Raw genomic sequence first — 14053 nt, 5'->3', positions numbered from 1 at the left:
CTTTCAGGCCTTTTGACTAACCTGCTAAAACAAATATCCATTTCCAAAGATAAATAAAGGCATTTAACCCCCTGGGACCTTCTCATTATAGGCCCCAGGAACAATAGCAGAACAAAAAACCTTTAAAAGGGAGGATCTCACTTTTTTAGCTATTAAGTCATGAACATCAGGGTGCTACACACCTCTGAAAAACAATTAAGCCTTTTCTCCAAACCACAATTAGTTACCTTGGCTGGTGTCCTTTGACTAAGAAATTCTCCTTCCCTTAACCTTTGTCTGACTTTTCTCTCTCTCTAGGGATGATGCAGTCTCCTTCTCAGGAAAGTATTGCCCATTATTCGTTTTAACCTTCTCAGCTTAACTGTGGGAATCCTGGGCTCCAGCCTCTCTTCTAACCCCCTACACATCTATGCATTTATCCACCAGACTCAGAGGGCATGAATCAAATCCACTAGCGCTACCAAAATTAAGTCTTGCACTTCAGTAAACAAGAAATCTTTCCACATTCGTGTTAAAAACTCCATTCATTTTACTGCAAATTCAGCTAGCACCCGCAAAAAAGCCCTAAGTTCACCATTATATGCAAGCACGTACAGTCCTGTCACTTTCATACTATACAATGTCAAGTAGGGTTTGAAAAAATAATAATAATAAAAAATTCTACTATGATATGCAACAGTTAAGTACATAAAACTGATCAACCAAGCAGCTTAATTAACAGTTTCACACACACACACACAAAAATCCTTCACATCACATGAGAGGCAGATTATCTGAAAGGCAGTAAGAAGATTTTCATTCACACTGCAAGTCCCATTGATTTGACCAGACAGAGAAGACCTAGGGAAAAGTGGGATCCAAAGTGCCAGAGACTGATAGTTGTTATCCTGCGTAGTGATCCAACAGAATGCATTACTTTACTGCCTCTTCTCTTAAAAGAAATTTTCTATATTAGATTGAAGTCTTTATGTGATCTTAAATATACTAGCAAAATGCTTCCCTATCATGTGTGTTTGTCAAAATTATTTTTTCAGCAATACCACTTCAAGTGTGGAATTAAGCTACTTTGCACATCTTGGTCAATTTGCTAGTTACAGAAAATTTCTAGGAGTTCACATTCAACAAATGGCCATGAATATTATATATACAGACTAAAGTTTCAAAAAACAAATGAAAGCTAAATTTACAGTAAAATAACAGTAGAATTTTTAGCCAGTATGTTCTTCTGCTTTACTGACTGCTTGTAATTTTACCCACACATTATCGATATATTACCAACAAAAGAGACCTAATTTCTACAACTATCTAATTTTCATTGCTGCAAACTCTGGGCTTTTTCTACCTATTCAACCTTTACTCTGCTTTTTAAAATTAAAGGATGCAGCTTCACATGTCCTAAGCAATATACAAGAGCTAGAAGACATTCTAGCTTAGACATTTCTTAGGGTATCAGCCTTTCACTAGGTACAGATCATTAAACTTTAAGTCCTTTAAGTCCCCTTTCTGCACTTTTCACATTCTTATTTCCTTATCTTTCCTTATGTTTAAGTCAGGTACAATAGCAAACCTGAATGATTTCTCCTCTCCCTCTGGATATGTAATATGTGGTAAGGAGAGGAATTGTTCAGTAGCTGAAGGAATAGACTTTTTAGAGCACCCTGATAATAATATCACATACAACTTCAAAATCAGTCCCATTTTCTTTTGCCCACAGATGGACATTTCTGTTCTCAAAACGACCACTTAACCTGTAGCAGAATAGAAGCACAGGTATTTGCGCAACTCCATGATAAATTGTATTAGAAAACTGCCAGGCTTATAAACAATTCACCGCCACAAATAAGTAGTTAGGTTTATCATAATATAACTCTCACAGTGCAACAGAACAACAAATTTTGCTAGCCTCTCACATGGGATGGCACAGAAAACAGGAGCTTCCAGAGACACAGTGAGTAGGAACTATTTATTTGGCAGCTGTTTTGGCTTAGGTCAGTTGAAAGCATATGTGAAATTGCAGCATCACTTCAGAACTGTTTCTGGAGTTCAAGTAAAGAGTTGAACTCTTCAAAACTAAAGAACTTAGGTAAAATTTAATTTTCTAGTCTAAACAGTCACAGCAAACTAGCACAAAGCAAATCTCATCATGGGTATAACAAACTCACCAAGAATCAAGAAAAAGCGCAAGGCTTTCAAAAGAAAAACACTACTTACAGCTAATTCAAAAGACAATACAGGTGTACAAAATTAGAGAACCAAACTGTTTTAATCAACCAAACAGTGAAAATACTTTCTAACTTATTTCATTGTTATAAAAGAGACTTGTAGAAATGCCCTAACTTAAAATTATCCATTACTTTCTATTACATAACCCTATTCTAATTTTATTTTAACTTGCCAAACAAAAATCTGTCATGTCATTTGTTGTCTCAAGTTGATGTTGTGAAAAGTATCAGATACAACCAGTCCAACTACCCACAAAAAATGAGGGAAAACAGTGTAAGTTTATTCATATTAAAAAGGCCCTGTAGCTCAGCTCTTTCATTACAGTCTCCATTACTTCCAAGTTCTGGAGAAGGAATTCCTTTTATGTATTCTAGAATGGTCTTCAAGGTAACAAAAGGGAGGTTATCTTGGGGAGCTAAGGGAGCTAAGAAAAGGTTATACTTGAAAGTCTTAATTTAAAGTTAAATAAGCTGTACTTCTAAAAAATGTTAGTACTTAATATAACAGTAAAGCTTGCCTTGAAGGTTTTTCTCAGCAGCATGTGCTAGCAACTACTAGAACTGAAATTACCAAGGAGGTTAGTTGTGAAGAAGAAAGATTCCTCTGGCTTCACCCAGGTCATTATTGCAAAAAAAAATCAATATTAAATCACCATGAAGTAGTAAGAACATCACCATCTTTCACTTAAAACAAGAAAGAAGTCAATGAACAGCATGTAAGTGCCATCATTAAAATAGATTTTCACATTAGGTCAAATTTCCATTATCAAATTAGAAAATTGTTTTACTTAACGGAATATGCACTTCAAAAAAACCAGGACAAACTCAATTCTGGATGCTTCTGATACTGCCACTGTCATTTGGTTAGAGGTGAAGAATGAAAGTCTGCATTTTCTCCAGTTTTTCAGACATCAAACATAATGACACGTGGTGTTAGACTTCAAAAATGAAATGCCAAAGACTTTCCCTACAAAGCAAACCTTCATTTTAACAAATGCAATGTTATTACTATTCATCTAATTTAACACTTTTCTATTTGAATGTTTAAAAGGTAAATATAATATTTCTCTGATAAATATTTTTTTCAAAACCAGTATCTCACTTTACTGTTTCCTCATAACCACTTCTTCAGCAATTAATCCTAACCCTTTTCCTTTACATAAAATTTCTAACAAAGCAATTGTTTAGAGAAACAGAATCATTATTTGATAGGTCTATAAAGACACAACAAAAGATTGTCCTTACCTCACAACTACTGAATGCTCAATGAATTGTATCTTAATTCCTCTGTACTTAACTGTTTGGGTTTTTTAAGATGGTGCAAGAGAACTAAACATAGTATTCCTGCTGAAGTCATGCAACTTACTTAGATAATGACATTATCAGATTTCAGTTTAAAGTGCAATTATGACATATTTAGCATTTGTCTACCCTTGAGGAAGTCATGTTCCTACAGTTTTACTAGCAGACTGAAAGTCTCACCTACACTAAGATTACTGATATGCTGTACCATGTCAATATACTCTATATGCTATTTTAGCATATATATACTCTAATTTTGGGCTTTTTATCCTATTGCTGACATAGCCCTTCTGATAAACTCTTGGCATTCTTATGATAAAACCAGTTTACAATTTAGCAACTACAAAATAATCTCAAGATTAGGCTAGTATTATTCCTTTGTCTACATTAACAATTATGCTAATTGCACTGATACTTGTCTTTTAGACTCCTAACTTATTTGTCCCTCATCTATCACAGCTCTCTCCCCTACTGACATAACTTCAGAATATATTGATTCTTCATGAGACCATCAACTTTCACTTGAATTAAAAGCAGCCTGATTTGTAACACAGAAAAATCAACACTTCTAACTACTACTATTTTATAGAAATGCCACCATAGAAGTGCCTACCAAAGGTTCAATGAACAGAACTACAATGAAAAAATTAGTAAGAGTTCTGTAGAGGGCTGTTTCAATGAGTACTATTCACGTATTTAAACCCATCTACCATTTTAATAAGAATCATTGCCTTCTACAAAAGGCATGCTGGATTCTTCTGTCTATTATTCCTTTGAGGGTTTCAGTTGCACAGACTCAGTGATCCTGAGTATATTGGTAATATTTGTATCTCAATCTGATATCAAAAGTTGGTACAAACTCCTTCAATAAATATTAAACAAAGTAAATTTTAATAACACATGCAAAAAAAGAGTAACTAAGAATTCTAGCTCACTAGAAGTTCTGATCAACACTGCATAGGCAGATATGAGAATTGTATCCTGTAATTATTTGTTGGTAAGAGCTTGTCCTCAGGGCAAAATAGTCACATGTTTAATGGAGATGAACTACTCATTCCAAGGTATTGACACTATCTATATTTTGTTTTGGCATGGAGAAGTGCTAACACAGGCACTGAATTCACTTATCATAAAAATATTGAGAACAGAGCATTACACACAGGAAAGATTAAGATCACAGTCCCCAGGTATCAACCTTAGGAGGTTTCATGCAGTTACTGAAGAGCATAAAAAATTCAGTTGACAGGCCTCAGCAAATAACTGACACTATATCAATACAAGAGAAAGCTTTTAATGTCACATACCGATTTCTTTTTAATGTCCTCCAGATCTTTGAGTTCACTCTCAATCTTTGTGATTAATTCCCTGAGTTCATCAAGATTAGTGCAAATAAGCTAAAAAACAAATGAACACAAACACTTGGTGATGTGGGACTTGGAAAATGTACAGTGAAATTAAATAAAATTTAAAAGCACATTATTACTTAGTGCCACCATTTGATTTGTATTTTCTTATAGTATTTTTAAACATAAAAAAACCCAAACAAAAATCAGGACTTGTTGAGAAAAGGAATATCTAAGTAGAAAATACTCTTACTCTTCAGACATAAACCATATCTCTACTTGTAAGATTCCATTTCAAAATGTAGGTATTTTCTTAAAACTTCTGTGAATGACAACTACCAATATTCTCTCAAGTACATTGATGACTTAGAACAGCTTTGAGTACCAAACAATTCCCTGGCAAAATAAATATACTAGCTTTGTAGTATTCTGTGTTTATAACATATTACACTTGGTACAACTTTTCCTGACCATAACTTTATATGCTTACACAGAGTATTCCACCCCTACATATGTTAAAGAGGCATCTGGATCTGGATCTGGTGATGTGGTTTAGTGGTTTTGGGGCGACAGGGGTAGTGCTGGGTGGATGGTCGGACTGGATGATCTTGAAGGTCCTCCAACCTTGATGATTCTAAGGGAACCTAGTCATCCATCAAATCTATATATTAGTGTATGTTTTGAAAAAGTATTATATTCTTCTAATTCTTGTCTTTAGAAATCAGCTTTTTATATTTTTTCCTTTCAGAAAATGGATGTCATTTTCTTGAAAAAATTGTCAAACAAAGGTGATCTGTATATTTTGTCTTACCATCATCTAGGGCAAGTTAAGACTTAATAAACTAGAAATTATTAGGATGTTAGGTTCTTTTGGATTATGTTATAATAAGACTTGCTTCTTCTGAACACCCTTAGGTGGACATATTTTCCTTTCTACTGAAAACATGTAGCAATAATTTAAGAAAATTAAATTTAAAAAAAACCATACAAAACACACCCTCACTAAAATGTTTTTATCAAACAACTGCTAAGTATTTTTTCCAAATCAGTAGTTTGTAACAACATATTTTTACTTCAAATTCAGGTACAGCTTTAGATTTTCAGCAAATTCATACTAGAAGGAGCACTTTTGCTAGTCACTATTACAACACTGACTTAACACTCTTAGCAAAGCAAATTTCAGAAACCTCAAGTGCACATGTGCCATTATTTTCATAACATTGTGTACATTTGAAACATTGAGGAAATTAAGTGACTGAAATCAAAGTTTACCATTTTCACATTTATCAAGTTTAAAACAACGAATTAATAAATAAATTGGCAGTGTCTTGCCACAGACTGTGTATGCAAAATTGACTAGTGACAGATATCTCTATTAACCCAGAAAACAGAATGACTTTGGGGAAATCTATGGGTAATTTGGTTAAAAATGCATGGCCTGCATTAAAGGAGTCCCAAATACCTAAAATATACACTGAAGCCAAATACTGGTTGTGTCTCGCCTGTGAAGAAATCCACTACACTATATTATTAAGCAAAAAAAGTACATCACAAAGTCCTCGACAAAAGTCAATGAAGGCATGGATAAAGGTTTTCACTACACAACTGTAATCCATTTTTTGACTATACACCTGACAATTCCGTTGCTAAAGTCTATTGTTCCTTTTATTTTCTCCTACAAGACCAATCCAAACAACATCAATGCAAAAAACAATGCCAATAAATAAAGTTTAATTGCCTTGGGGCTGGGGTGACAGGCAAGAGTAATCCAGATAAGAAGTACATTTGAGGGTGATAACTGTGTGTCAATTACCTACAGAAAATATGGAAGGTAACAGCAGCTGAGCTTGGAGGATTTATGGTAAAAATTAGTTTAGTGCTTTAAATACTCCAATACTGAATGGAAAAGCACTATTAAAAGGGTTTAAGAAAAAAACTTTGATTTTTTCATTCACAGTATGATTTGAGATGAGGAAATAAAGATGCACACTGACTGGGAAAAAGCTAATTCTGAAACTTCTCTCATATGGTTAGCATTTCCTATCTTAGAGAATGAAGCTAGTGCTTTGAAGGAAGGATGAAAAGAACAGTGATATAACTGTTCAGTTATGAACAGTTATGAACTGTTATATCACTGAACAGTGATATAACAGTGAAAATAACAAAGTGTAGTGTACTTTATACATTTTGATATGGACTCTAGATGCTATTTCTCCCAATGAGATTCTTATTTATATTTCAGTGTTTTTTGCTTATGGCTGGAAATTAGTGGAACTTAGCAATTCATTTTTCTGCAAACAACATTGCCTTCTAACTTGTTTTGTATGTTTTAATGGATAAGTTAACATGAAGGCAAAAAAAAAATTAATGTTACAATCTAATAATTTTGTCACATTTTGATAGCTTACTGGTAGTTTCACATATGGCTCTTGAAGAGCATACCTTCTAATCACCTATCATGAAGAAAATAATCAGAAGTGAAAAAAATGTTCCCATTTTAAATTATCAGAGAGAATGAAAGATTAGTTCCTATTCTCTAGAACACTTTATGGTGGCTTGAAGATTCAGCCTGTAAATGTTTACATTAAAGTAAATTAGTTGTGTACATGTTAACTGCAACAAAAAAACCATCACAGTACTTACTACATAGGAGCTTATTTTTCATAGGCAATAAGCATCCTGTTTTTCAATTGTACACCAATTATATTCCAAGTGGAAGCTTCAGATATTCAGTAAAATTTCAAATTCAGTGTTCAACTTTCATGTTATGTTGCAACGTCAGATCTCAGTAATCTCTCAAAGATCCTCATTGACTCCTAGGACTTCAAGGAAAAAAGACAAAAAAAAAATCTGCCCTGAACTTTTTAAGGGAAGACAGGGGGCTCAAGCTCTATTCCAACTTGGGACTCTCCTGTAATCAACTTATAAATGAACTCTTTAGCATTGTAGAACCTAGAGTATTTCCCAGATCATTTATGCTCTTTCCCTGCCTCCTTAACTTCAGACAAACTTTTTGCAGAATTTGAACTCACTTTAACAGTTTAACAGAGTATCACACTTTATTTCAATTTATTTGTGTAATGACTGTTAATTATAATTGTGTTTCCTATGAAGCTGCCCTTTTATCACCGACATCTACATGTGGAAAATGTCCAGATAGCCCTCTCTTGAGATCTGCATTTAATATATCATAGATGATAAAACTGAAATTGTTAAAGACATACTGAGACAGAACACGCATATTCCTTTTCTCCTTAATTATCATACATGTAGGTCTACACAGCTATGTGTGAATGTACACGAGGTGAAAGGAGAAAAGACTAAGTGAAACACTGGTTACCAAACCTAAATGGCCAAACTCACACAGATTGCTTTCTGAAGGAAAAAAAAAAAAAAGATAGCCAAAGGAGAACTTCAATCCAAGCAGCCTTGCATACACAGAGAGCAACTTAGAACTATAGCCTAAGAGGTCCTAGAGGCCTAGAAATCTCATGCTGATAACGAATAATGGTTGCAAGCAGGGTAAGCACAATTGCCTGTTACGTTTTTCAACTCCTTCACTTAACCAAGCCAGATTTCAATTCAAGAACCACATTGTCACACATCATACAAAACCAAGTAATTTAACCCAGTTATATCTACCATAAAAATATCTTTAATAAGTCCTAGCTTTTACAGTTTTTATACTTTAACAGATATATCTGGGATCATAAACAATACTAAAAATAGTGTTTCAGCTGCGCTTCATAAAAATGGTAAATATTTTCTACACAAGAAGGTGAACTTCCAAAAATAACAGTTTAAGCCTTAAAAACTAGAAGAAGTTTCAGTGAGTATTTCCACGGTCTGTATCAGAAACTAAAGGACTTATTTCATAGATATTCAGATCTCAAGTGCTTAAAACAAAATTAAAATAATTTACCTGAAATTCTGGTATGGTAGACTTTCTGACACCTTTCCTCTTCTTTGTGATTGCTTTTTTAGATAACGATTTTTTTCCTTGTAAGATTAAAAGAGAAAAGCTTCATAATGCTGTTCATTGTACTTTATTAATAAAACTAAATTACATACAGACTTGTAAGTTAAACTGCACCTAACAGATGGTTTTCAATCATGGAAACTTGATGAATCAGAACTAGACTCAGCAGAAGCAAGCATTGAACAAATATCTGTGTACTGCAATATTTTGTGTGCAGTGGAAGAAAAAAAAAGAAGAAAAAGCTACTACAGTTTAATACAGCACCTAAAAATCTAAGTCATAAAAGTAACATTGACACCACTCTTCTGAAAGAAGTGAAATCCAGAACTTAAGACACAAACAAGAAATTTAGCATCTTACCTGCAAGATTTGTTTCTCTAACACTCTAAAGAATCACACATTAGGATCTGGGATATCTGTATCTAGTAGCAAAAAGATACCCAGAGAACACAAGTAGTATCTAGAATTGATTGAACACATTGAATTTACCAAGGAAATTAGATTGATTTGTTTTTCTGCCTGTGGCAACACCTAACATTTTTAGAAGGCAAAGAACTTCCTATAATGCACTTCATATACAGCTGTGCTACATACAAACGGATGTAACAAAAAAATCTCTGTGAAGGTAAGGAAGTGCTCTACTGCCTACAGTATAAGAGTTCACAAATCATATACATTTCTCAAATCAAGTAGTTATGTCACCAAGCAAGACAGCGAAGTTTCCTATATGATTATTTCTACATTCATAGGGTAAATTCAAACAAGATCACCCTCAACTTGTTCACTCAGGCCAAAACCATCATTCTATCATTATCACTTATCATTATTCAGGAGTCCCAAACAATAATTTAAAAGCTTAAACAAAAAGAGAGCTTGAAGAAAATAATAATTTAATGTGGAATTTGTTGTCAAATAGCATGACTGCAGGCACTTTGTAACAATAGAAGCACAGGCAGATTCAATATTTAAACTACTGAAAATACTGCACTTAACCTTCTTCCTAACAGATGCTTTAAGTGTGTGCAAATGTGTATGTACACATACATACAAATATTCATAGATGCTTATGGATCTATTTTTCCAGAATATTACACTGTGAATTTCCTGAACATCTAACCTAACTCTGAAATAGACATACTTACAGGACAAGGCACAGGGCTTGAAGAATCTAGATCTGAAACTCCACATAAAATCAAACTATATTAAAATCAATAAAGCAACCTAGAAACTACCCATACCAAACATATTTAAAAATTTAAAGGGCCCTCAACTACCAAAAATAAATACTTACCTATTTCACATTAAAGAACAAGCTATAAAACAGAGAAGCTTATTTACTAGAACAACAACCTAAACATTTTGACAATGGGCAAAAATGTCTGCACTTTTGTTATATGCTTTATGAATACAGCTGCATGCTACTACTGAAAACAAAGTGTGGTCATATGGTGGCTCCTTGCTATAGCCCTTTTAAAAAATGTTATCTGGAAAGAAAAGACAAAAAAAAAAAAAAGGCAGCTAGATTGTCTTGCTTCTTTACAAAAAGGAAAATTTTAATATTTTTAAAATAGAATTTTCATTTAACTTGAATACTTTCAACATATTTTTCAACAAGTATTTACTTGACTATTTTCATCATCCAGTGCTATATGATGTATGATGCAGTGTATTTTAAGAAGTAACATTTAAACAGAAATATTCTCTTTTCCTTTTCATTATGAAAAGGAGAAGGAAAATTTTTAGGAAGAGTTCTAAATAATTAAGAAACCCAATTAAAATAAACATTTCCTTCTTCACATCAGCATCTGAAAAGCATGAAGTAGGAAAGATACAGAGTTACAGACAGACCAAGAATTAAAAGAAACTATCTAGAAGCACAAGAAAATGAACCTTACTCATTAAATTAAAAATAGAGTCTGACATATCATAAAGCATAGCTGTTGGAATATATCTACCAAAAGACCTTCAGAATTGCTAATAACTGCTGTGAGCTAAGCATGTATCTGTACAGAGCAACATCACAGGCTCTTTCCCATTTTTTTGACACCAGATGTCTTATGGTGTAGGTGCTTTTTGATATCGTGTATTAAAAATGAAAAAAAAAAACCTACAGATACTTGTACTATGGGGGGAATTGATATATACAGCAAACTATTTATGGTAAATTCATCTTCTACCTCAGTAAACACCCTTTTAAAATACAAAATTGATATTGGAAAGAAGTTGTAATGGTAGTACTGATAATTTCTCCCTTTTAGAAAAGCTTCTATCTGGTTTTCAAAAATCATTTCTCAGCTTTTAACAATGGTAACAGAAACCAAATCTTTCACAATTGGCAGTTGTCTGTAATTCATACGTATTACATCAGTGAAATACATTTTTAGTAAGTACATAAAAATCCAGTTTTGTAACCCAGAGATGTGACAGTTCTGTGGATATCCCCCCCACCCCCCACCCCAGCACCCAGACTTGCAACTCTGTAATAAACTTAAGTATCTTTTCTATGTAATTGATTATAAACACCCAGCTACTGATGCTGTCTTGGGATAACAAAATCACTGGTGAGAGGCAACTTCTCAAATCACTCCACTGACGTCTGCTAGAGATCACTTGTCCATAATACTGGATGGAGAAATTATCTCAAAGGTTTATATTAATTCCTGAGCAGATGATGTAATGTTTCTGACAGTAGTTAGATCACAGTGCATTTTGAAACACAGTGCACCATGTCTTTCAGAGCATACTCAACATACAAATAAACTTAATTAGTGACTAAAAGCAATCAATAAGAAAAACCTTAGAACCTTAGCATAACCTTACTAAACCGTAGTTTAATATTTATAAATTAAGAACCTCATATACACAATCTGCTTAGTTCACCTACTCAATTCAACACAGCCTACTTCCTGTCCACATTTAAAGATATTCCAGTGTAACTTTACATTCACTAACAATTTACTGCACCATAACCAGTAATTATGTCTCCACACAGCCTTTTCCAAAAAGATCCATATCTCAGTTTGGTTTCAGTTTAGAGTGGAAGAGACTATGAGGCATCTCACCCCCAGAAGGAATTCATAGGAAGTCAACATTTCATTAACCAATAACCCCTTAGCCAGCTCTGTGAAAATTCTTAGATATTAAACTTAAGTTCAGTAGGTCCAGGGGAAATCTGATTGCCACAGGTTTTCCTTTCAGGCTGAAACAAATTCTACAGACACTATCAGTGAATCGCAATTAACAAAGTAACATAACTAGGACCTGAACACTAATTAGGCGCATCCAAAAACCACAGTAAGGAGATTAGATGCAACTAAAACATAAGCCATCTCAAGTTGGTCTTGCCATCTAAGGGTGAAGAAGGGGAAACAAAGAGATAATTCAAATGTCTTCTAGTACTATTTTCGGCATAAAAATGAGATTAATAAAAGATTAAACCCCACAAATGTTCTTGACACTTGTAAATTACTTCAGCAAGAACAATACAATCTATTTAAATACCTTCTGCTACATTGGGATCAATGTGATTTGATCACAAACTTTTTTACAGATCTAGTAAAACTTTTTATTATGAACTCTGGTATATCAGTTCTTGAGGCTTCTCCTTGAAGAACAAAAGCAATGTCAATCCATGCTTCTAATTATAATGCGACAACACAGTGCAATTTTGTAAAAAAACTTATTTTAATAATTTTTTTATAAGACTGCAACTTTTTTCTTGGATATGGAGCAGAGTCTTGTTATCCCAGATGAGGGACTAGATGTTTTTAATATCAAACACTAACTCAGTAGTATTTGTCATAGTAGAATACAGTTAAGTTAGCCCTGTCCTACTGCAAGAATTTCTGTTTTTTTCACTAAATTCTAGCAGCAACTACAGTGTTCTCAAATTAAACAACAGGCCCTGTTACCTTTCCATTTACAAATTTGTAAGATACTCTTTATGTCTTTCAAAGACTTGGCAACTACTGTATGTATCCTGTTTCCTTTTAATCTTCTACTCTTCTATCTTGCTCCCAACAGCTCTTCTTTTACAAAATATAACATGATACAATCTGGAAAATGAAGAACTATTATAGAGTTTTGAAGCTTCCATATTGACACAGCATACATTTTTATATAGTCAAATGAGCTAAGTCAGTCTGAACAAGTGCATTAATATCGCTGATTTACAGAACAATGTCCGAAACCCTATAAAACCTGAGTGGTACATGTTTCTGAAGACATGGTACTGAAGCTTAATGCATGGAGTACATTGTTAGTTGCTGGAATACCTCACTTAATGTTTTCAACATGATTAACAGGCTGTTCCTTTATCTATAGGCTAGACAACACAACAAAGTTTTTACAACACTGAAAAGTCTTCAGAAGACTTCTGAATATTAAACTCCCAAGGACAGTAAACCAGGCAGAACAACATTGCTGCCAGGCTGTTAAATTCATTTTCTCACACTCAAGTAATGCTTGACTTCATACACAAAACGAAACAGTACTCTAAAGAAATAAAATATATAGTAAAATGGACTTCAAGCAGGTAGAAACCCATGAATTTTCCAGAGCATAAGAATATGGTACAGAATTTTCATCCAAAGTTCTTCTAAAATCATGTGCTGTATTGGTGTTTTCTAGATCAACTGGAATAAAAAGAGATTCGATTTACATTTACTACAACCTCTGCATCAGGCACATCACAGTTATTTCAAGCAGCCTCTGGTCCCTTCTATTTTCTCAACCCTACAGTTGTTCTGAATTTCATCCAATTCCTGTTTCAAACATGCAATTGTAGCATTCTCATGCTCTTGCACTGTGCCTTGCACTAAAACTTATCTAACTCCAGTAAGAAAATAACATTTAAAAATTAATGCATAGCATGCACTCGTTTACAGAACTGCTCTGACTCTGTCTTTCCATTACATTCAGTGCTATTCTGTCAATAATTCTGATACAGAACACTGCCACACTAATAACCATCACCTTGTTTCAAAAACATAGATTCAGTAAAGTGGTCACACCTTTCCATAAATTGTAAGAAAACTCTGTCACTATGGTAAAGGTCATAACGCAGCTGTATTCTCCAGTAAGTTCCACTCACAATATTTTTATGAAGTTTTCAGATGGAAAAACTGCATGACCAGTCTACATTCACTATGGGTACTGCTGCCACAGCAAGTCAGGGATATGCAAATCATCTCAATAGAATCACAAAC

The 14053-nt window shown here is 33.8% G+C and overlaps 1 protein-coding gene across 8 annotated transcripts in view; it reads right to left on the bottom strand.

Moving 5' to 3' along the window:
• KIAA2026 (KIAA2026 ortholog) overlaps positions 1-14053 on the bottom strand; it is a 56784-nt gene that overhangs the window by 28479 nt on the left and 14252 nt on the right. For 6 of the 8 annotated variants that reach the window (XR_005255169.1, XM_038123541.1, XM_038123540.1 and 3 more), the window contains 2 exons: positions 8790-8866; positions 4829-4918 (listed from right to left, as the gene is read on the bottom strand). The exons of 1 other annotated variant lie outside the window; for it this stretch is intronic. Coding sequence is in view for 6 of the 7 variants with exons in the window: in XM_038123541.1 (XP_037979469.1) it covers positions 4829-4918; positions 8790-8866 (167 nt within the window). In the remaining variant the exon portion in view is untranslated. The remainder of the gene's footprint in view (positions 1-4828; positions 4919-8789; positions 8867-14053) is intronic. One more of the 8 variants, XM_038123539.1, reaches the window with a different exon arrangement.

Source organism: Motacilla alba, chromosome Z (genome assembly GCF_015832195.1).
Source record: "Motacilla alba alba isolate MOTALB_02 chromosome Z, Motacilla_alba_V1.0_pri, whole genome shotgun sequence".
Taxonomy (NCBI): Eukaryota; Metazoa; Chordata; class Aves; order Passeriformes; family Motacillidae; genus Motacilla; species Motacilla alba.
The sequence above is the reverse complement of the archived record's forward strand: the minus strand, read 5'-3'. Positions and strand labels throughout refer to the sequence as shown.